The sequence below is a fragment of the Peromyscus eremicus genome, chromosome 4 (genome assembly GCF_949786415.1).
Source record: "Peromyscus eremicus chromosome 4, PerEre_H2_v1, whole genome shotgun sequence".
NCBI lineage: Eukaryota > Metazoa > Chordata > Mammalia > Rodentia > Cricetidae > Peromyscus > Peromyscus eremicus.
In genome coordinates, this window is record NC_081419.1 from 27,859,627 (window position 1) to 27,883,551 (window position 23,925).

Genomic DNA, 23,925 nt, shown 5'->3' on the forward strand with positions numbered 1-23,925 from the left:
GATTTGGGCATAAGATGGCAGATGGATAGTTACTTGCTTAAGTAAACAAACGATGTTTATCTTGAAGGTAAAACTTCCCCAAATAGCCGGTTCTGTTCCTGCTGAAGTTTCTATGCCATGTTATTTCTCACCCTCAAATGTTAGATAAGGAATTTTATTTAACACACCATGACAACCTGTCAAAAAGAATGACTACCATGCATTGTGTGGTCCAAGCATCCTGATTTGTTTGCCCCTCTAGTTGGATAATTGCCTTTCTTACTCCTGTCCTCATTGGAGACAAGGTAAAATGATAAACTAAATCAGCATTCGGATTCTCATTGCTGGGTGGTTCTGGCCATCACAGGTGACAAAACCCTGCAGTTCCAAGCTCAGGGAGTGTTAGCTTCCAGGTAATACAACTGGAGGAGGGATGAAGGCCTTTTGCTATATTCCTTCAATAGTACAGCCCAAGTGACCGTGCATGTCAATGGGAAGTCTACCAAAGTGTTTCCATTAGTCACACAGTGATCCACATTTACAAGGATAATATATTATGCTTATCAGTTTTCACCTCTTTCAATTTGGTGCATGTGCCCACACACTTATACACAATAAATGAATATAATTAATTTTTAAAAGAATCTCTTCCCCCCCAAAAAATATATATATTTCCCTTACCCTGCTTTTTTTAGGACCATTCAATATAGTACCATATTTGTTTTTCAATTATCCATCTATTCCGCAAGAAAATGTCATTTTCTTGGGGACCAGAAGGCCCTGCTTGTTTCATTCCTGGTAGAGCACAGAACCTGACATAGAATGGCATTAGTAAATATTTGGTGAATGAGTGAACTCCCAGACATAACAAGCTGAGACTCGGGCAGGGATAGAGTTCCTGGCAGATGGGATGTCATAGTGGTTTTCTCTCTTGAAATGACAATACTAATTCATACTTATATTTGGGTAAGCAAATCAAACGTGACTAGTTGCCACTCTAGTAGACAAGTTCATTGGAACACTGAATTTCCCTTATTTACCTTACACTGAAACACCACATCCAGCTGTTCCTTCTGACCTGAAAATGAAAGGAGAAAGCAGATGGGTTTCATGCCCATCCCATAATTCCTAGCCCAGGGACGATTCCTATCAAATCACCTCATACTGCCTCAAGGAGACATTATTACAACTTCAGCAAAAGAGACATTTTAATTTTTTTGTTTTTAATTTTTAGACAAACATAGACCACATAGGACAAAAATCAAATAAATGATAATACAAGTATTAAAATGGTAAAAATTCTAGGAACCCTGTTTTAATAGATTTCAGATGGGAGATCTACAATTCTCAGCTGCAGTTAGCATGATATATGTCTGCCACACATTTCCAAAATGACTCACCTTTGAATTTTCTCTAATTTACACACTTCACCTACTCTCCTTCCAAATTACTAGGTCAAGAAATACTTCTCGTTTTCCTCCGTTAATATGCTGCTTTGCTATTAAGCTTCACACATTAAGTTTTAACTTATTGGCTTCAGTGACACTCTGATCCCAGGGGGGCTAGGGATAAAATATGTGTTTTTCCAAGGTGCTTTCATGCCTGGGTTGCAATTTCTAATGTCTGAACTAATGCTTGCTCTGAATCTGTGAGTCCTGTGGAAGAGCTATTGATCTGAAATCTCCCCCACACATTTCCACCATCTTAAAATCCCAAGGACATTCTCATTAAGGGCAGACTCTGGCTACAAATTAGAGAAAAAGAGGCACTCGGGCATTCAAATAGAATTTAGACCTTTGGCATTCACATCCCAGGCAATTGGGAAGCAAGTCTGAGATTCCTCTTAATCAATCAGCCAGGTTCGGTTGTATCCCAAAGGCAATAATAGTAAATAAATAACAGCCAACAACCAACAAAATAAATGCAAATTACACCCAGTGTTATTACAGGTGAAGATATTGATCCCACAGTGCACAATTTGTGAGTTCTATAAAGCAGCTTGAGGCAGCCAGAAAAATGCTTGCTATGGTGCCTGAATGCCGGCACATCCCACGACCTGTATTTGAATCCAGATACCTCTTTGACTGACTGTATGCTAATTTTCTCTATGACTCTCACTTCCTTATCTGTATATTAAAAGCAGCAATGACTTACCTCCCAAATTACAAAGTACTACCATGGAGGCTCAGAAGAGGACAGTTACCAACCCTACTTCAGAGTTCCATATTCTAGACTACTAGTCAGAAGCTACAGGGATATTTTTATCCTTCAAAGTAATAGAAAATAAAATGCAAAGAATAGAGATGGCTGAAATTGGCCATAGGAATCTGCTTCTATAAAGACTAGAGATATAGAGAGGAGTCCAGAGTAAGTGGATCCCCTGAGGGTATGTTTGATAAGGGGTCAGAGTCTTCTCCTCCAGGATTTCAACTCAAAGCACTAAGGACTATAGCAGCCCACTGGTTGTGGCCACCAAGTCACTGGTATCCTTGACCAAGTACAGACTGGGAGTCAGTCTGAAGCTGAGAGTTAAGAGAGGAGAACAGGACAGCAGAGAGTGGCGACTACTCTTACAAGTAGCATAATTGTGAAGGAAAGTAATTCTCACCTTCTCCATTTGGAGGACTAGAAAATTTAATGCCAGAAATAGTGCAAATGGGAGTGCTGTGCTGTATGGATGCTCTTAGTCACCCAGACAGCTGTCGCCTATCCTCCACCCTCAGCAGTTCCTCAGCTAAGGGTCACTGGATGCCACAATGACCTGCTTGAAACTTCCCTATCCATCTGGAAATTTCTGAGTGGCATTTGTTTGGTTTTGATTTTTTTTTTTTTTTGCCTTGGATCTTCACACAATATCGTGAGAAGTTAGATTCTTGGAGTAGAGAATAAGACAGACGTGGATGGTATCTTGGCTTTGCCATTCAGGGGCTGCATAAGCTTGACTCTCTTTGTGTCTCAATATCTACATGTATACCACAGAAATGACAAGAATTCCTTGGGGTATTAAGATGACTGAATGGGCTGGGAGGTGGTGGTGCATGCAGAGGCAGAAGGATCTCTGAGTTCAAGGCCAGCCTGGTCTACAGAATGAGTTCCAGGACAACCAGGGCTACACAGAGAGACCCTGTCTCAATCGATCAATCAATCAATCAATCAATAATAATTAAAGATTGAATGAGTTAATACTTGAAAAACACTTAGACTGGTGCTTACCACCTTGTAAGTGTTCAAGAAATGATGAGTATTGTTGTTAGAAGACTTGGGCTAACCAGCACTTCTAAAGGAAAGAGAGTCCTTGTCTGCCTGATCCTCAATTCAGGCTGGCTCTAGGTCTCTGTAGTCCTGTGATGTCTGTCCTTTCTGTCATCCTAAGCCAACCTCTTTCTTGTTCGGTCCTTTGTTCTCCACCCTAGTTGAGCCTTTCTGTAATTGGAAGCCTATGGCTAACAGCATCCTACAACAATAGTAGCCACTGCAATTGCCTATTATTACTGCTTCCCACAAGCCAGACTCCATGCTAGGGGTTTTCTTTACATAACATGTTCACAAGTTCTCAGGCTAGTCATTGCAAGTAAGGAGCCCAGCCAGTCAACAACACAGTCAAGATTTGAACACAGCCATGTTCCTCGGGTTCTACTGCCTGCAGATAGTGTTCAGCTAGCTTACTTCTGTGAGAGCCTAGACTCTCTCATCACTTCTCCTTTAATTTAGATGTTTAGGAATCAGATTAAAAAAAAAAAAGCTACAAATTTTCCCACGGGCTCCTGAAATTCGTCAAGAAGTGAAGTGTATCTTTTCAGTCCTAGAGTCTGAGCTGGGATTGCAACTTGTTCTGGCCAAAAGACAGCTGCAACCTTCTACCAGAAACCTTGCATGTTTCCATTCATTCTTTTGGGACTCATGGACCATCACCCTATGATCAATTCCTGGGGAGTAAGTAGTCACATAGAGTAAAAGAAAAGCACCCCAGTCACAAGTCCATAAGCCTCAACAGATGGATGAATGTTCTCAGCTAAGAGCAATGAAGCTCGCTTCCTACATCTAAGCAGCTAAGCTACACACACCCCAAATCATCACTCGGCAAAACCATCATGTAAATAAAATATTTTTGAGTCACTGTCTTGGTCCATTGGGGTTGCTTAAAAAAAATCAACAGGAAAGTTGAAACAATAAACACTTATTTGTTCTGGAAGTCCAAGATAAGACCCTATTTGATGGAGGAGCCCCATCCTGGTATGCAGATGGCTGCCGTCTTCCTATGTCCTTAAACAGCACTAAGAGAGCTAGTGCCTTCCCTTCATGTAGGACACTAATCTCATCATGGGGCTTCTACCTTCATGACTTTAAACTAAATTCCCTTCCAAATGTCTTACCCCCAAATCCCTAATGCTTCAGTGTATAAAACTGGAGAGATATGAACCTGGGAAAGGTATTGAACTGGATGGACTGGGTGGTTGTACAGCCAAAGCTCATTGGTGCAATTAGCAAGTATCATTTAAGACGTTAGCTAGTTCATTCCTCGTCTGCTTTTGGCATTTCTGTTTACCATTCAATCCCGGTGGTTAGTCCCATGGATATCCTCCTTTACACTGCTTGTGATCAGGCTGTGTGCAAGAGATAAGCAGTGTTAAACAAGATCTCACTCGTACTTCAATAATAAACTTCTTTGTACAAAATCCAAACCTTTTCTCTTCACCAAATTCCATGTCATCATAAGTTGCATCACAGTTAAGTACTCAAATAATTGTCAAACATGGTATAACCACAACAATATTAAATTTAACTTCTAAAAGACATCCAACTAACACTTAAATGCCTGTATATATCCTCCCAGTTTACTGGTGAAAGAAATACTTTAGTCAGTGACAGGCCACCATTTATAATCTAAACTTTACACTTAACCTCCAAATTTGTATATCAACTTTCTGCTCAACTTCCTCTCTTCAATGTCCTAAAGGCAGCACAGATCCAACTGTCCAAAACTGAAGTCATTTTCCTCAGAAACCCAGTTCTCTTCCAGCATATGAACATCTTCATGAACAATACCACCATCTGCCCATGCGCTTTGGCCAGCAACACAGATGCCACCTATAGTAGTTTGGATCTGGAATGTCCTCTCAAAGCCCCATGTGTTAATGCTTAGCCACCAGCCTGGATCAATATTAGAAGGTGATGGAGCATTTAAGAGATAAGGCCTATTGGATGAAAGCTAGGTCATCTGGGGTATGCCCTTGAAGGGGAAATTAAGACCCAGCCCTTCCTATTTATTTATTCCTCTTTATTTCCTGGTTACAACAGGGTAGAGAAATTAATTCAGCCATATATGAAAGTCTATGCCACCACTGGCCTAAAGCAACAAGGTCAAGTGGCTGTAGAATGAAACCACAAGACAAAATAAAACTGTCCCCAATTCAAGTTGATTATCTCATGTATTTTGTCACTGTAAGAGAAAGCTGATTAATATGTCATCTTTGACCTTCCCTTTAATTAGCATGAATAGTCACCTAGCCAACACACCCTTACACTTTTTATTTCCTTATACTTGTTAATTTGCCTGTCTTTCCATATCCACATCTGTCATCCTTATCCAATCCCCTTGCCTGCAAAAGGTTCACTTTGCCTCAGAGCCTTTGCATATCCTGTTCCTCTACATAGAATTCATTACTTTTGTCTGTCACTTAAGTAATACCTCCCAAGCTCCAGAATTTAGCTTCACTTCCTCACAGAGGTAATCTAATCAGAGTATGCAGAGCCTGCTAGAAAGGATGCTCCATGAAGACAGTATCACTCCATCTTGTTTAGAGATGCATGCTCAATTCCAAGCAAACTATCTAGCAGTGTTCGCAATAAATGCTATTTGAAGCGATGAGTGGATAAATAAATTATTGAGTTAATAAAAAAAAATCTGCCACCAGATGGTCTCACTATTCCCAAGAGATCAACAGTAGACTTGACATAGTCATCAGTGAATGCCCAATCATTGTGCAGGAGGTTGGAGTAGAGAGAGGGGGTATAGTCTGAATAGGTTTCTGAGAAATAAAGTGAACATGAGTACTTTCACTCACTGTAAGACCAGAGTTGGACAAAAAACAACTGTAAACGACAAGAGTTTCATACTCACCTACCTGGGACCAGTTAGGATACAAGGTCTTAGGCAGAGCCAGACCCAGTATCTCCATGATAACCACTACTGTAGCAACTTGACCTCATTTAAAATATAAACTCAATGGACACAACAGCTCAATCTCTGAATATTACAAATACCTTGAATGGTGCCTAGTGGAATGCTTGTTCTGAGTAAACATTTGCTAAATGAGTCTTAGTGTCATGGTTATAAATAACCAAGAAGTATTAGGAAACACAAATTGAAACCTGGATCAAGAAGAACACAAGATAACATTAAAACAAACAAAACCCAGCTATTTGCAAAGGGACAATGGAATCTTTAGTATTTTCACCCAATTCACTCAACACACTTTGACACCTTTCACTCCCCACTAGGGCTTTTCTGTAAATGCAGATTTTTCTGATACCCTTAGTTCCTTTTGTCTGTAGAGTGTGTCCTTACACCATTTGAGGTATGTTTTAAGGTGTGTTGTAGGTACCATTTGAAGTGTGTTGTTGGAGGTACCAATTGAGCAACAGACATAGTAAAACACTTGCTCAAGGTAGTACAGCTCACAAAATAGCTTAGGGGGAGTTTGGAAACGTAAAAGAAAGAAAGAAAGAAAGAAAGAAAGAAAGAAAGAAAGAAAGAAAGAAAGAAAGAAAGAAAGAAAGAAAGAAAGAAAGAGTTTCTTCCTTCTATCCATATTCAACCCTGATCAATTCTGTGAGTACCTGTGTGCACAGTTTTACCCACACACCAAGCAATTATTCAGTCCATATTGCCTTGGCATCCTATAATTTAACTCAGTTTGACACCACCTACCTGGAGACAGCATCAGATTCCATAGGTTGAGGGTCCCAGAAAAGTACCTCTTCCTACTTCAGATGCCAACCACAAGGAATATTTTGTCACCTCTACTTCTGACCCATTGGGTCCAATGAGAAATCCTGCTCCTCCCTCCTTTGGTTAGATTAGATTTTTAGGACGGATCCTAAAATTCAAAGAAATATTTGTTTACTGTTTTACTAGGAAGGGTATGGATGAATGACCAGATGAAGACATGAATAGGGCAAGGTGTAGGGAAAGGACATGAAGACACTCATGCCCTACAGCAAATTCAGGAAGGTTTAAGAGGTCTGTGGCCAGAGTTGAGGCAAAGGACAAGAGTAGTCCATATGATGCTTCAGCAGGTTGAACATGGTCATTGGCTTCTCGTTTCTTTTTTATTTCCACCTTACTCACTTCTGGGTAATGGCCACAGAGAAAGAAAGAGCACGTTCAAAAAGAAATCAATGAGTATGCTAAGGAGCAGGGAAGTGCAAAAAGCTAAAGAGATTGTCATTAAAACCTGTGTATATTGGCTTTGTCTTGGCTTCAGCAACTTCCTATTGTGATCTACAAAGCAGTGCATTGAGGGGATTGCCTGAGTGTCATCACTGTGGAAAGGATACTGTGCTCAAATATTCTGTACCAGTGATACAAGATATGATCACTTTGGGAAAGATATTTGCTTTCCCACAACATACTTCAGTGCATTTTAAAGACTTGGTCTCCCAGAACTCAGCTTCCAGCTACCCCAAAATAGCCAGAAAAGAAGCAATGTTCTGGTCCTTTGAACAGAATTAGCCCAACTGTCACCCTAATCTTTCTCTGACTTGTGCTGGTTATGTTCTGGTCTGAAGTGTTTGCTCAGGCAGCATTAAGAAACATTACAAGCTTTCTGAACAGAGCTATAATTCAGAGCCACCACTGACCCAGGGAAAGCCTACTAGGACATAACCAGCAGGACTGAGTAATGAAGATCATATTGAAAGTAGATGTTGTTGTAGAAGCACTCTGTAGGCAGATCTCTGTGAGTCTAAGGCCAGCCTGGTCTACAAAGAGAGTTCCAGGGCAGCCAGGGCTTCATTACCATGGCTACTTTAAAAAAAGAAAAAGAAACCGTTTGCGCACAGCTACCAATGGAAGTGTATCTACTTATAGTCAGAGCATAATCCATATTATATTATAAACATTAGTAACGATTTAGGGAAAACTGAACAAAGAAGAGGTGAGAGAATGTAAGACTCTTAGGAAAATCTGGTTTTGCAGCAGCAATATCTATAGCTAGCATGAGTTCAGTTAAGCTGAACTTTGCTGCCTATAGATCCATCTTTTGTCCATACAGTACAAGCTTGATTATTTTTGCTTACTACTTGGTTCTTAAGAATCAACATAGACTAAAGCAGTCACTAATAATAACAGCCACCTTTTTCTGAGAACGCCTTATGTTCCTGGCTCTCTCTGATGAACATTCTGGGCTTTTATCTCATTAGACCTTAGCACAACTCAGGTTGTTGCTATTATTGTTGCCATCTTACAAGAGGGAAAACTGAGCTCAGAGACCAAGATTTCCTGCTCAGGATAACGCAGCAGGTAAATGGCAGAGTCAGATGTGAACCCAGATGATATGATTCCAAAGTGACTTTATATCTTTGATTCCCAAGGAAGATCTCCCCCAGAAAAGCATGGGTCCCTTCCTACGGGCTTTGGCACAGAGCACAGCCCTAGGCTGACGTTCTCAAGCGGATTAATTTCCATATCTGTTTGTGCCCGCCTTTCTTGGCATCTGTATGTAACTCTGGCTATTTGTCTCAAGAAAAGGCTTCTAGTGTTCAATAACTCTTGATAATGTCAGCAAGCTTTTCAAGAGATCTGAAGCAGAGGCCAACAGTGCTCCTTGCTTTCTAGTAGTATTCTGAAGAGCAGCTTCACAGCAAGGTGAGCAGGATCTCCCTCAGCCCTCTGATGACAGAAAGTGACTATGATACAGTGTCATCAACTCTGACCCTCCTGACCAAAGTCCACAGAACTCAATGACTTTCTCTGGCAGTCTATTTAGCGTCTGTCAAAGCTAAGTTTTACTGAGAAGGACAGACATTCCAGAAAAACTGTCAGACAGATTTAAGTTGCTGAGGCTGTGCTGGACAGTTCTTCTATGTCTGCCACTCTCTAAAAAGTACATGTGCCACCAGGTAAAGTGCCCTGAATCCACCAGAGCTCCAGCAGATGCAGATAAAGCACAGGGCAATCCACTCATCCCCCTCACCTTTCCCATTCCAGGAGTTGCCTACTGTAGGACCTTTCCAAAGACAAAGGGGGGAATGCATGCTTCTTCTACCCCTGAGTTTTAGAAAGGATATTAACTCCAGAAAATGTCCACTAAAAAAAAAAAAAAAAAACCAAAAAACAGAAAACTTATCTTTTTCACCCCTCATCAAAGCAGCATTTGGAGCCATTTACAGAGATGTATAACTGCTCAAAACACGGAGAATAAGTGATGGCAGGGTTCCCTGCCCCAGCTTGTGCATCTGCAATATAAACCCTACTTCTAAGCCTCAAGGAAAATCTTAGAAGAAAGGCAGAAAGATTTCAGAGCCAGAGGGCCAGGATACCTGCTCCTAGATAGTATCTTCTGTATGGAAGGGAAGCTGCAGCCGTGAAATCTCAAGAGTATGGTTGCCTAAACAAGACCTGTACCATGACTACAACAGTTGATATGCCAATTCGGAATGGGTAAGTTTCATAAAGCCCATAGATAAAGAGCCACAGGCGATCGATGGCTACAGAAAGAGAGGGAATCAGTTTTGTCCAAGAATGAGCCCCCTGATAGGTTATTAAATCACAAATGGTCAGTCCTAAATATGCGTACATAGGAGCAACATTAAAGAGACTTAGTAGGTTATACATGTGTGTGAGAGGGGGTGTTTGTGTCTAACAATAATAATTATAGAAGAAATCATGAATTTGGAAGGTGAAGACATAGGAAGAGTTGGTGGGAGGAGGAGGTAGACATTATATAAATAAAGTACTCATGTATGAAATCCTCAAAAAATATAAACTAAAAAAGAAAATTTACATTTTTATGACTAGAATTGTATCATTAAAAGCTTTGACAATCTAAATCTTTATTTGACAATTACTAGTTATAGGTTGGGCACTGGTATGAATATAGAAATACAGGTGTGATCCTCCACTTTAGAATATATTCTTGGAACTGGAGAGATGGATTGGCTATTAAAAGCACTAGCTGCTCTTCCAGGGGACCTGGGTTTGATTGCCAACACCTACATGACAGCTTATAATCACCTGTAACTCCAGTTCCAGGGCCCTGATGCTCTCTTCTGCCATCTTTGGGCACTGAACACAGGTGATACACCGACACAAGAAGTTAAAACACCCACAAACATAAAATAAAATAAAGGTTAAAAAATGTTTGAGAAAAGAAGAATATACCCTTGAAGTAAAGTGCCAGCTACATATCTCTACTGTAATGCTGCATAATAAATAGCCACATGCTCTTCTCCTTTCCTCCTCCACCGTGCGGTGGGCTCCTGACTTGGCTTCTCACCATGTCTTCTCACAAGACTTTCAGAATCAAACGATTCCTGGCCAAGAAACAAAAGCAAAATCGTCCTATTCCTCAGTGGATTTGGATGAAAACTGGTAACAAAATAAGGTACAGCTCCAAGAGAAGACACTGGAGGAGAACAAAGCTGGGTCTGTAAGGATTCACACAATGGCAAGACAGTTTATACAGAATTGTGGGTCATCAAACAATCCTACCACATGGAGTTCAACATTTTAACCTGAAGACTTGGTCGTGTTTTAAGTTGGGGGAGTAGTTTGTCCAGTAATAAAATGTAGAACCTTCCAAAAAAAATAAATAAATAAAATAAATAAATAAATAAATAGCCACACAGAGAATGAGCACCTAACACTTTGCAAGTTTGAGGTTGCTCAGTTGAACCAAACTTGGCTGGTTCCTCTCAAATGTCTAGGCCTTGGTTGTTAAATTGTAGTCCAAAAAACCCTTGACTCTGTTGCCCGAGATGGCTCAGTTCCACTCACATGTTTCGCATTCTCCTCGTGACCATCACAGAATACAAAAGCACAGGAAAATGACAAACACTTTTTAAATAAAAACTGCTGACATTTTCGCTTTGCTTTGGGTTCTTGGTGCTGAGGTTGGAATGTGGAACCTCATGCTCCCTAAAAACAAGCTCTGTCTCGGAGCTGTCCCAAGATCTTAGCAAGCAAGTCATCGATTGAGACTATGTGATGGAAGACTCTGAAATGCCACATGGCAAAAGGTAAGGATATAGAAAGAGGTATGAAATAGCTCCATGAATAGGGTCTACCTACTGTATGTGGCTAATAGAGAAAATATAGAAGAAAGATCATGACCAAGTGTAACACAAATCTTAAATGGTCTTATCAATTAAAAAAAAAATGGAGCCAGACATTGGGGTGAAAGCTGAAAGATCAGAGAAGCAGAGCAAGCCAGCCCCAAGTTCTTACCTCTACAAAACCTTCAGTCTCAAGAACGAGACTTCCTCTTTCCTCACACCTTATGTACCTTTCTGTGCCCTGCCATTTTCCTTCCTTCCTAGTGCTGGGATTGGAGGCGTATGCCATCACACCTGGCTCTGTTCCCAGTGTGGTCTGGAACTCACAGAGATCCGGATGGATCTCTGCTTCCTGAGTGAGAGGATTAAAGGCATGTAATACCACTGCCTGACATCTATGTTTAATATAGTGGCTGGCTTTGTCCTCTGAACCCCAGATAAGTTTGATTGGGGTACACAATTATAACACCACAACCAAGCTCCCTAGGTATAACCATGGTGGTTTGGCCAGCTCTGACCTACAGCCTGAGCATCCTTTCTTTCACACTGCATGTGTCTCTAAATGGCACAGATATATTCTCACCTTCTGACTGGGCCCACTTCCATCTATGTGAGCGGCACTTCTTTTTCCCATCTTGCCTCACACTTAAAAGTCTCCTTATTTTCAGGACTCAACTTGGCCTTCAACATCTCTGGTATAGCTATCTAAATTCTAAGACCTGAGCCAAGTGCCCATCCCCAGTCCCACTCCAGCCCATCTTCTGCTTGTGGTACTTATGACACTACATTGTCACTTAGAGTTTTGTTTTCCAGCCTCTTGCTTCTGTGAGATTAAGAGCACAAGCTTGCCGGGCGGTGGTGGTACACACCTTTAATCCCAGCACTCAGGAGGCAAAGCCAGGCGGATCTCTGTGAGTTCAAGGCCAGCCTGGGCTACCAAGTGAGTTCCAGGAAAGGCGCAAAGCTACATAGAGAAACCCTGTCTCGAAAAACCAAAAAAAAAAAAAAAAAAAAAAAAAAGAGCACAAGCTTGTGGCCCCGGGGCTCATCACAGCCTCTTGCTCAAAGCACTAATAGCAACAAGTAGTCCATGAATTAAACTGCTCAGTATATTTAACACAGGTGGGACTAGAAGAAAAGGTTCAGAAAAAGGACAGTGAGTTTTGAAAGGGCAGAGGTGGTTTCGGTTTCCTCCTTAGAAACTTGAGTAGGAATGGTTCAGAAACATAGCCTTGAGAGTTGAGAAGAACCTGCAATGAACATGGATGGGACACCATGGGAATTCCTCAAAGTGAGCATGTGGGTAGGGTCATTTCTAGAAGATCCCTGGGAAAGATGCTGTCCAACAGGCAAATAATGTGAGCCACAGATGTGAATCCGCTCATGCAATGTCACATCTTTTTGGAAGCTACATTATAAAAAGTAACAACAGTCAACATATGAAACTCCCCTTAATAACATTTTATTTTCCCCAACTTATCCAAAATATACTTTCACCGTGTAACCAATATAAAAGATTAGTGGTATTTTACATTCTTTTTCTGTGCCATATCTTTTAATTCCCATATGTGTTTTTCACTAAAGCGTATCTCAGTTTGAACTACTCACATTTCCAGGGCCCAACAGCCACAGTGACTAGTGACTACTGTCTTGAATATTTGAGCTCTGGGAGCAAAGACAATGCCTAGAACAACTCCAGGACAGTCATCATGACGAAAATGATGTCAATATGAAGCCTAGAAGAAAGGCAGGTGCATGACATTGCACTGGCAGAATTACTGGAGAAACTCAGCACTGGAAATTCATGCATACACACTTGGCCTTCAGTCTGCATTGGAAAGAAGACTCAGTTCACATCCAAGCTGGGATTTTGTTCATATTTCTGTTCTCAAAGATAACTATTTGTTAGTGAAATCTACCACCTTTACCCAAGCCATGAAAATAGTGAAACTACTTCCTGAGGCTGAGTCCTAGTGTAGAATGCAACACTACTGAAAATTTAACATGCTTGGTAGAATTCAAAGCTCTGGTTTCCTACTGTGGGTCAGTCAGTTTGATTCTAAGCCATTGAGAGAGTTCCCACTACCTCGAGCCCTAAGCTTGGGAGTCAACCAGAGTTTAATTTATTAATTTGCGAACCGTTCTCCAGATTCCATAATTAGCTGTTAAAAACTTTTATTATAGTATGTCTTTATGATATAAAATTGTGCAGCTGTATTTTATTAGACCTGCTATCAAGCCATTCTCTGAAGTTCTCAATTCTAGTTTTCTTTCAGCTCTAACTTCTTCATTTTACCAGGGAAAACTGAAAAACAAAAAAACTGTCCTAAATTTAGTTCATAAAAGATTTATGAGCACATTGGTTTCTTCCTCTTTCCAGGCAAGTGTTTTTTATTGGGTTTATTTTGTATAATGCATGGAGTTTGATATTCTTTGTTTAATTCCATCTACTTGATATAAAAAGAAAATGAGCCAGGCGGTGGTGGTACATGCCTTTAATCCCAGGACTTGGAAGGCAGAGCTAGGCGGATCTCTGTGAGTTCGAGGCCAGCCTGGGCTACCAAGTGAGTTCCAGGAAAAGGCGCAAAGCTACACAGAGAAACCCTGTCTCAAACCCCCCCCCAAAAAAAGAAAATGAACAAATGTTCATACACATCAAGTTATTTTTAGGTATTTTTATGGCTGTGTATAATAAATGAATAAGTTCTGCCCATTTACTTATAAATTCCCTGTTTATGGAAATACTTTAAATGTATGTGTTTTTACTAAAATGGGTTTTAAGAGAAGACCTCAAGGCTCTTACCACAAATTTGGTTTGTTCCCAAACTGTGTCATCATATTAGCAGATAACTCTCTTCCTCTTATGTACATCTTTAATATATCTCTTTCAACAATCTGGATTGACTGTCTAGACTGTTTCAAGTTCCCTGGATAATTTCACAGCTCCCTCTTTACTCTGGCAGTGTGCATGTGACCTTGAGTTAAATTGGAGACATTTCTTTCTTCTAAATTCTTCATATGTATTACATACATCACTTGATAGTGGAGATTTTTGCTTTAATTGTATAGGGAAAAACATTTCAGTCCAGAAATACTAAATACCACTTATCTGAGCTTCTCAGGTTACATGAATGCACATTTCCAACCTTTTCTTTCTGAAAATGAATCCATTGTTATTGAAATTTAAAGAAATTAATGCATTTTTAATCAAATCAATATGCATTTGCTATAACAGCACACAATCCATTTTGAATTGTGCACTATGGCTTTTTAAAACTAATAAAATCACTGCAGGTCAAGAAACAAATACTGGAACACTTAACTAAAGGTGTATTGTGTGTGTGTGTGTGTGTGTGTGTGTGTGTGTGTGTGTGTGTGTGTGTGTGTAGTGTGTAATCTTTGCTGCTAAAAATAATGTAATTTCATCAGGAGCATCTAATAGCTCTCAAGGATTTGATGAATTCTGGAGCACTTGGGAATAGGAGGGAAATATTCAGAACATTCTTATCTTGTTCTGTCACATGACAATGAAGACAATAAAAAATTCATAAGTCAGTTTAAAAGGTATTCACTTTCTCCCAATATAAGGTCACTTTGTGTAACATGATGCTCTGAACCTTTGCATCTAAACTGTTAAGTGTTTAGTGTTAACTAAAGAGTATGGTTTTTGTTCCTGTTTATCTTTTCTTACATCAACCTCTGAAAAATAGGGATCACCTCAAAAGCATTTCAGATCTTCACTAATTACATACAGAGCCATGATGTCTAATGGTCTTGGATATAATTTAATCCAAGTCTTTCAATTGCAGATTCAGTGAGGAACTTAAATTCCATGTCCAACTGTTGGCACCTCTTGAAGTAAACTTCCGTGAATTTGTTAAACGGGTCTCTTAGAATTCTCCACTATTTCCCTGAAGTCACTTAGCTACTGTTTGTTAAGCTGCCAATAAGTACAGTGAGTTAGCACTCTCGAAGCTTCAAGGCATTGACCACAGCTCTAGCCTTCAGATGTTTGCTAAGTCTGTAGTCACCCTTCTCAGACCCTTCGTGACTTCAGAGACTTCAATCACACCCATCCTTGTCTTCATCTTTCATATTATCCCCTCCAAACTAAAGACATCTGAGAATCGGAACATTTGGAAGCTTTCCCTTTCATTTCCAGCCAAGATAAAAATAGAGGTTCCATTGTGCTCTCAAGGAAAAAAAAATCTATGCATTTGGTACTTGGGGCTGTCTCAAAAGTGGGATCTTACAAAACATCCCTCCGTAGAGGGCATACCAAGAGAGCCAGTTAGGTCTACAAGAGATCCAGGGACAAACACCTGCGTCTCGTCTCCCTGTGAAAAGACAGCCGTTGCCAGCAGCAGCCTGTCAGAGGTGGAGTGTTGACTCACTTCCTTCTGTGTATGTGTTGAAGGAAATGTTGCCAGAAGAGGAAAGGTGCCCTGTCCCAAAAATACTTCTTCCACAAAACATTTTCTTCTTTAACTTCTGCATAAATGAAGATGATTTTTTTTTGTTTGAATAGACTCAGGATATTTTTCAAGTCAGAACATTTCTCTTAGCATGAGTCAGAAAAATGCAACTGCCTCTGTTGATTTTCCAGTTGTCTAATCCACCTATGCATTGCTTCCATCAGACTATATTCGTTACTGACACCCAGACGAGATGAACACTGAAAGAACCATGAGTTTAAACTGGAAGCTTAAAAAATAGTAGCACTGGACACCAAAAAGGTCAAGTTGGAGTTTCTGCACCACGAAGAAGTTTGAGGCACCAGCATGAAATCTGAGGGCCATGATCCTTAGGATGAGGGTCAGAAGGACGGTGCACATGGAAAAGTGGTAATAGAAAAAGGGCCTGTGGGCAATGCACCCAGACAACTGATTTTAAAGGGACATTGAAATGTTATACTCATTACATCATTTAACTCACAACTGTCTTATATATTATTATCTCAATTATTATCGACAGACATGAAAACCCAGGCACAGTGAGTCTAAGGAAGTTTCCAAGGTCCTCACATCCAACCCACGGTCCTAATTCATTTTCCATTGCTGTGATTTAGACACCAGACCAAAAGCCACGTGAGGAGAGGATTTATTTCATCTTAGAGCTTACAGCCCATCACTGAGGAGAGCCAAGGTAGGAACGCAAGGTAGGAACCTGGAGGTGGGAAAAGAAACAGAGACCATGGAGGGATACTGCTCGCTAGCTTGCTCCCATTGACTTTCTCATATACCCAAGACTGTCTGCCCGGGAGTGGCACTGCCCACTTTGCAGGTCAGTGGCTGAATAAAGCTTGATGGCTTTTCCCCACAGAAGCCTGCATAGCACCTTCCAGTACTATGGGAATTAGACAGCTTAGAAAAAAACTTCCTGGTCAATACCAACTTGATTTCTCCATACGCTATAACCAGTGTGTTTGGTGTCTTCAGCAATATGGTCTCGAAATCAAGTTGTGGTGGGCAAACAATAGTAATGGCAATAGCCTGTATTTGGGGGTGTCTCCAGGACACCTATGACTGCACACTCGAAGGGAGGTATCCTGCACCTGACACTGGGTTTTTTTTTGAAGCCATGTGTTATTCCTTTTTAAGGTGGCTATTCATATAACCCCATCTCTTTTCCTTTGCTGCTTAAAATTACCCAGCAAATTCTCATTCTTTCCTTGATTACGGATGTCTACTCACAAAAGACTGTCTCAGAAAATCAGATATCTTAGGAAATTGTTTCAGATCTGCTTTTCTATGTGGTTGGTTGAACACCTCTTGATGAACTAAGATACCACAAGGAAAAAAGTCATTTCTGTAGAATGAATGAAGGGTTGTTACCTTCTTTACAACAAATTCCCAATCTTATTTATTAGTCCTCTGTCTACCTAGATCTTTTCTTAAATATTTAAACCCAGCTATGATGCCGGGCGTTGGTGGCGCACGCCTTTAATCCCAGCACTCGGGAGGCAGAGCCAGGCGGATCTCTGTGAGTTCGAGGCCAGCCTGGGCTACCAAGTGAGTTCCAGGAAAGGCGCAAAGCTACACAGAGAAACCCTGTCTCGAAAAAACCAAAAAAATAAAATAAAATAAATAAATTAAACCCAGTTATGGTCAGTAGGTCCTGGAACACATGGAAAACTGAAGTAGAAGTTTAACCTACCAGGAGCAAGGCAATGTACCTAAGGATGATGCCTATCTGCTGTGTTCACCCACTTTTCTTCAATGATCCATGGGAGGAGGGGGTATAATATAACTTAGCTGTTTAGGGATGACCATTTTACAGTCTCATATTTTCTACACCTTGACTGGCTATTTCTCAGCTATGCTGATCGCCATATAGTACAAAAAGAAGCCTCTCTGTTGAGGGTTCAGAGATGCACTAATCTATGGGGGGTATATTGTCAAGTCATTAGGAATCAATTAAATAGTTTGTCTATTTAGCAGAGTAACAATAGTAGATTCTCCCCTAGAGTTCACAACTTATCTAGCCACAGGTTCTTGGCCCAGATAATGATGTCAGGTATGGGTTTCAACTCATGGAGCAGACCTTAAATGCAAGCAGAAACTTGGATTATTCCCATAACATTTGTGTCGCTATTATACCAATGGATGTATCTTGCAAGGGCAGTCATTGTTGTAGCTTATAGGGTTCCTAGCTGGGTAAGACTGGAGATTTCTGTTCTCCTCCAGTAAAATGCAGAGTACCTTTCAGCACTATGAAAGCTAGCCAGTAAGAATGAAGCTTCTAGATGAGGACCAGATTGAGTTCTCCATGTTCCATAAATCAAGTGTATGTTATCTTCAGCAATAGGATTTTACTGTCAAGTTCTGAGGGAGTAAACAAGAGCAATAGCATGTAATATTTGGGGGTCTACAAGACCTCAGGTTTCAACAACTACAAAAAGAGATAACACATTCCTGGGACTGGGCTTTGAGTTTGTTATCCCTCGATGTCTAATAGGAGCACTGTTTCCTATGGTGTCTAATAGAAGGTTATAAGGTAACTCCACTTTAACTCTTTACATATATATATGTATGTACGTATTTTAGGAATCTTTAACAATAGTAGGTTTCAGATGACTTTTTTGAAATGCTTATAACGGTAGTTATCTATCCCCCTGTATTCTTTCCTCTGCCATCCCATCCTATACCCCTCCCACTTAGCCTGTCTTATTCCACTATCCCATTTTAAGCCTTTAACCTAATGCCATTGCTTTCTATCTGTCTACTCTGAAAACCCCTCTCCATGGCCTTTTACTGATTTCCTGACCTCTGTGGATATTCTAGATGGGGACACACATATCTGAAGACTCAAAGTTAAAAATCAGCAATGAGGAAAAAACATTATGGTTTTATTTCTGTGCCTGGGTTACCTCATTCAGAATGACTGTTTCCAGCTCAATCCACTTACATGTGAATGCCATGGTTTCATTTTTCTTAACAGCTGAAAAACATTCCATTGTGTAAATGTACCACATTTTCATTATCTATTGTCAGTTGATGGACATCTCTACTCGCCAACTTGTAATGAATCATCAGTATATACCAAGCAACACTTCATGCACCATACAAAAAATTATTTCACTGAATCTGCATGCCAGTTCTATGAGGTAAGTATTTGTGTTGCCCTCATTTGACAGATAAGAAAACAAAGTCTAAGGGAATTAGTTAACTTGTCTATAGTCCCACATGGTAAATGACAGCTAGAATTGAAGTTCAGCTACTAGATTTCAATCTACTTACCTTTCTTGCTGTGCTACACACTCACATTCCTTATAGTAGGACTTTCAATAAAAGCATTATACGGGATAGTGGGTGCACAGACAGGAAACAGATGATAAACCTAAGGCTACAGACATTTCCGGGGGAAAAAAAATTAAGCTCGAATTTGAGGTCACTGATACTTCTTTCAAGAATAAAAACAGTTAGATGATAAGAAAGGACTGGATGCAAGTCATTGACCCTTAAGTCATGGAAAAGTATATAAAGCTAATTGTTTTTCTAAATCTTTCACAGATGTTTTTATTTTTAGTGGTGGATAAATGCATTTTGCATATCATTCATATATATACATATATGAGTAATATGTATATATGTATATGAATGTCAAAGTGTAAAATACAACATGAGGTCCCATAGCTATTCTATTCTATCTCAATCTAATTTATTATAACTGTAGAGAAGTTCATTGAGATGAGCAGAATTTGGGACTGGCTAATTTTGATGCATGATTTTTTTTTTTTTGCAAATTCTTAAAAATAAAGGTTTTACTAAAAAAATTTAAAGAATTTTAAAAACCTACAATCTTTTTCTCAGTGCACATCAACCAAATATTCTTCATTTTATAATATTAAAATCAGCATTCGCCAGGCGGTGGTGGCGCACGCCTTTAATCCCAGCACTCGGGAGGCAGAGCCAGGCGGATCTCTGTGAGTTCGAGGCCAGCCTGGTCTCCAAAGTGAGTTCCAGGAAAGGTGCAAAGCTACACAGAGAAACCCTGTCTCGAAAAACCAAGAAAAAAAAAAAAATCAGCATCGAGTAAGTACTTATTTTATTAAAGAAAGAAAGGGCCTAGAACCTGGGGAAACTCATCCACTTTGGAAATTATTTATTCAAATTATTTAATTCAACACAAACGTTGAAAGTATTATGACAAATTATCATGAGGCTATATCCTGAGTGAGTACAGAGTTATGGAGCCAAGAATAAACTTAATGACTTCCCACATAGTGCTTAAAACTAGCAAAAGGTGTTTCTTTTAAAGCTCTCTCAACTGAACTTTAATAAAAATATAAAGGAATGTTATTGTGCTTCATTTAAAAAATATAAGGACCAAGGGAAGAGGCAAATGTGTTTTGAAATCACCTACTGGTAGACCACCACACCTCACCCTCCGCAGTCTCTAGTGATCCGTATTTCGTTTGTTTTTCCTAGAAGAACAGCTTTTTAACTTTCAGGAACGAGAGCATCTGGGGCCTTTCCTTTTGTGTCTGACTTACTTGGCTTAACACAACAACCTCCACTGTTTGCTCTCAAATTTTGGATACGCAACTGCCAACTAGAGACTTACTGTCAGTCTACATCCTAAGATGTGATCTTAATATTCAAGAATGGTTTAGTGCTCCTGAAGCGGCCACGTCTGGGCTCTTTGGGGCAGTGCCATCTAAGGTGTATACAGAATTGACTTTGGACAGAGGGGCTCAAGAAATGACAAAGTCTCATCTTCTGATTGAGTCTGTCTTACGTTTGTCATACAAAAAGATTTTTCAGAATCTCCTTTCTAATATACTAAAAAGTTGAAGAGTCAGGCCGGCGGGCACATGCCTATAGCCCTAGGTGCTCAAGAGGCTGAGTCAGGAAGACCACAAGTTCAAAGCCAGACTGGCAACTTAATGAGCCTCTGCCTCAAACAAGCAAGCAAAAATGATACTGAGGAATTTCTTCTTTGTGTTAAGCTCCAACCAACCCTGTTTCACTGAAGAGTCTCGGGTTGAATTAATGATAAGCATGTCTATGGAAAATCAGAAAATAAACATACAAACCAAAAAATATCATTACAGGGGCTGGAAAGATGGCTTAGAGGTTAAGAGCACTGACTGCTCTTCCAGAGGTCCTGAGTTCAATTCCCAGCAACCACATGATGGCTCACAACCATCTATAATGAGATCTAATTCCCTCTTCTGGTGTGCAGACAAACTTGCAGAAAGAACACTGTTTATATAATAAACAAAATAAATCTTTTAAAAAAACATCATTACAAAAGTAAAATGATTATAAGACTAATATAAAAACATTCGTTTGACAAATACTTTACAGGCATTTTAAAGCAGGTAAATAAAAAAAAACTAGAGTAAAATGAAGATGCTCAGAAATGTTCAAAGGTACGAAACTTTCCTCACCAATGATTGACAGGGAGTCCTCTTCTAAAACAAGCCACAACATAGAAGACAGGTTGTTGAAAAGTGGGTAAGTAAAGTCTCTTTTGAGGACTCTCTGGGAGTATGTATGTGGTCATAGGTCATTCATAGGGAGTATGGATATGGTCATAGGGAGTATGGACATGGTCATAGGTCAAGTGGGAGAGAGGAGAGAGTCTCAAAGCTCTTTCTCCACTGGTGTTTTGTTAAAAGCTCTTTTAGATACTCTGACCACAGATTGTGCCCAGTGACCTGAGAATTCTTTATTATGTCTAGCATTTCAATCGTAAAGAGGGAGAGGTAAAAGACACTGGTGAAGGAAATAAACTTACAAATGTACCTTTTAAGTACACATTGACAGGACCCCCCAAATTAAGTAGTTTATTCTGACCCCTCAACACTCCACCTTCCATCAAAAATCTTTATGTCTAAGTTTAAAAACTCCAGAATCTTACCATGTCCCAGAAGGCTCAGAGATGGCTAGCCTTTGTAGCAAGCCCAGGGGAAAAGAGTTAGCCAATGAAAACCAGGCTCACTCTCTCCTCTCTGACCCTGCTGACCCCCATGGATGTATACCATGGGCAAATTCATTTTCACTATCTAGTCTAAATTTTTATATTTCATTTTGAACTCAACAACACAACCTAACAATAAGAAGACATAGGTTGAGATCAGGAGCTCTGTTTAGGAAATACAGTGGAGAGCAGTCCGAAGTGGTTGTCCTAGAACAGCAAAAGCAAACTTTCTTGTTAACCCTGGGTGGGAAAAATTTCAGTAGGGAGTTCCATCAGAGAAGATGAATTGCGTCTGAATTTCTAAGGCACAATAGGATAACTATTAACACAAACATCTACAGTGTATTTCAAAATGCCTAGAAGAACATAAAATTTCCAGTGACAATGATTATGATTATGATTATGCTGATGAGATGGCTTCATGGGTAAAGGCATTGCCACCACACCTAATTACCTGAAATTAATCCCTGAGACCCATAGAGTGGAAGGAGAGAACTAGATCCTATGACCTCTTCATGACTGCCATGGCATGTGCTTATTCACACATATGCATAAATAAGTAATAAAAAGATTTTTAAATGACTATGTTTGAAAAATGGAAATTCCTATTACCTTGATTCAATTACTATGCATTATATATCTTGAGTTACCACAAAGATATTAAGTATTATGTCCCAATGCCTTTTCTTTTTGTTTTGAGACAGGGTGTAGCCCTGGCTGTCCTGGAACTCACCCTATAGACCAGGCTGTCCTGGAACTCATAGAGATCCACCTGCCTCTGCCTCCTGAGTGCTGGGATTAAAGATGTGGGCTACCATCGCCCAACATCTTTTTTTTTAATGGTAGTCCCATATTGCCAAGCCTGGCTAACCAGACACAAATTAGGAATTTGTGTAGATGAAACTTCAATTAGCCTCATGTGCCAATCCTAAATTATAGTACTAAAACCTCTGCAAAAGGAAAGTGATCTGATAAAATATCTCTTGACCTTTAAGTCAGCTGAAGCATTGTTTATTTGTTTATCATTTACTTATTTATAACATTATCATGTTTTTAAAATTCATTGCCGAATGTTTGTCATCTAATACCCTCTCAGATCACTCAGCTCCAACCTCCTAACCTCCTGACCTTATAGAAAAAGCCGAGTGGACAAAGGCTGCAACTTCCCAAGGGGACTTACTTCAGAATAATCTCTTGAGTTCTTTCAACCTCACAAAGTGACTTTCCAACTGTGGGGAGAACACTAAAGCATACAGTTTTAACAGCTTCCACTTACTTGTCTTAATGACTGCTTGAGTTTTATTTTAAACCCAAGACAATCAAATACAGAACAGAGCACTCAGTACTCCAACTCAACTCTCACAACAGTTACAAGGTCATCTTTTCACACTCAAGCTGGGGCTGGCTGCAACTCATGAGGAGTGCATATGCAAACACATATGCATTTGATAAGCAGGGGAATCCTTAGAGACACTTCAGGCTGAGCTAGAGAGCACTCTAGAAATGGGTCCCTCTGACACTCAGCGCTCATGTTCATAGTTTTTATTCAGCTAGCCAATATTTGTTTGAAGCCAATTGTATTTTGGGTATTTTATCATTCTGGAAAACTTGCATCTTTTGTAGAAATTGGATTCTAGACTCAGTACTTGATGCAAAAACCATAGTCAAAATTGCCCCCCCCCCAAGATAAAATCCCACCAGGAAGAGAGTAGCTTTCTCCTCAGTCCTTGTTATGATGATGCACCAGATCAGGTGATAAGCATGCTTTTCATGGTCATCTCTATGAAAAATGTTTCAGAGAGATACAAAACATGATAAACACATAAGAACTGAGACCAACCCATGAACCAGCAAGGATTTTCTGCACACTTCTTAGGTCCCATGACCAGCAGAGTCACACGTCCATTTCAATTCTTTATCTCTCTTTCCTTTCTCCCCAAGTACATAGGGTCCAAGTCATCCATTTTGAGTTTTTGTTTTTATTTGTGCTTAAGAGTCAAGGTTTCAGGGGTTGGGGATTTAGCTCATTGGTAGAGCGCTTGCCTAGCAAGCGCAAGGCCCTGGGTTCAGTACTCAGATCGGGGGAAAAAAATTCAAGGTTTCACTATGTTGCCCCCAATTCCTGAACTCAAGTGATCCTGCTGCCCCAATCCCAAGAGGTTAGGAGTACAGACAGGCCTCTGCCACCATGTCCAGCTTCATCCCAAGTCATTTAAACTCCTTTGTCATCATCTGTCTTCA

At 40.0% G+C, this 23,925-nt stretch overlaps 1 protein-coding gene across 1 annotated transcript; it reads left to right on the forward strand.

The window, feature by feature from the left end:
• The first annotated feature begins 10,426 nt into the window (after positions 1-10,426).
• On the forward strand, positions 10,427-10,740 carry LOC131908058 (large ribosomal subunit protein eL39-like). The gene has a single exon (XM_059259134.1). The coding sequence runs from the start codon at positions 10,480-10,482 to the stop codon at positions 10,633-10,635; it is 156 nt and encodes a 51-aa protein (XP_059115117.1). The 5' UTR covers positions 10,427-10,479; the 3' UTR covers positions 10,636-10,740.
• The last annotated feature ends 13,185 nt before the right edge of the window (positions 10,741-23,925 follow it).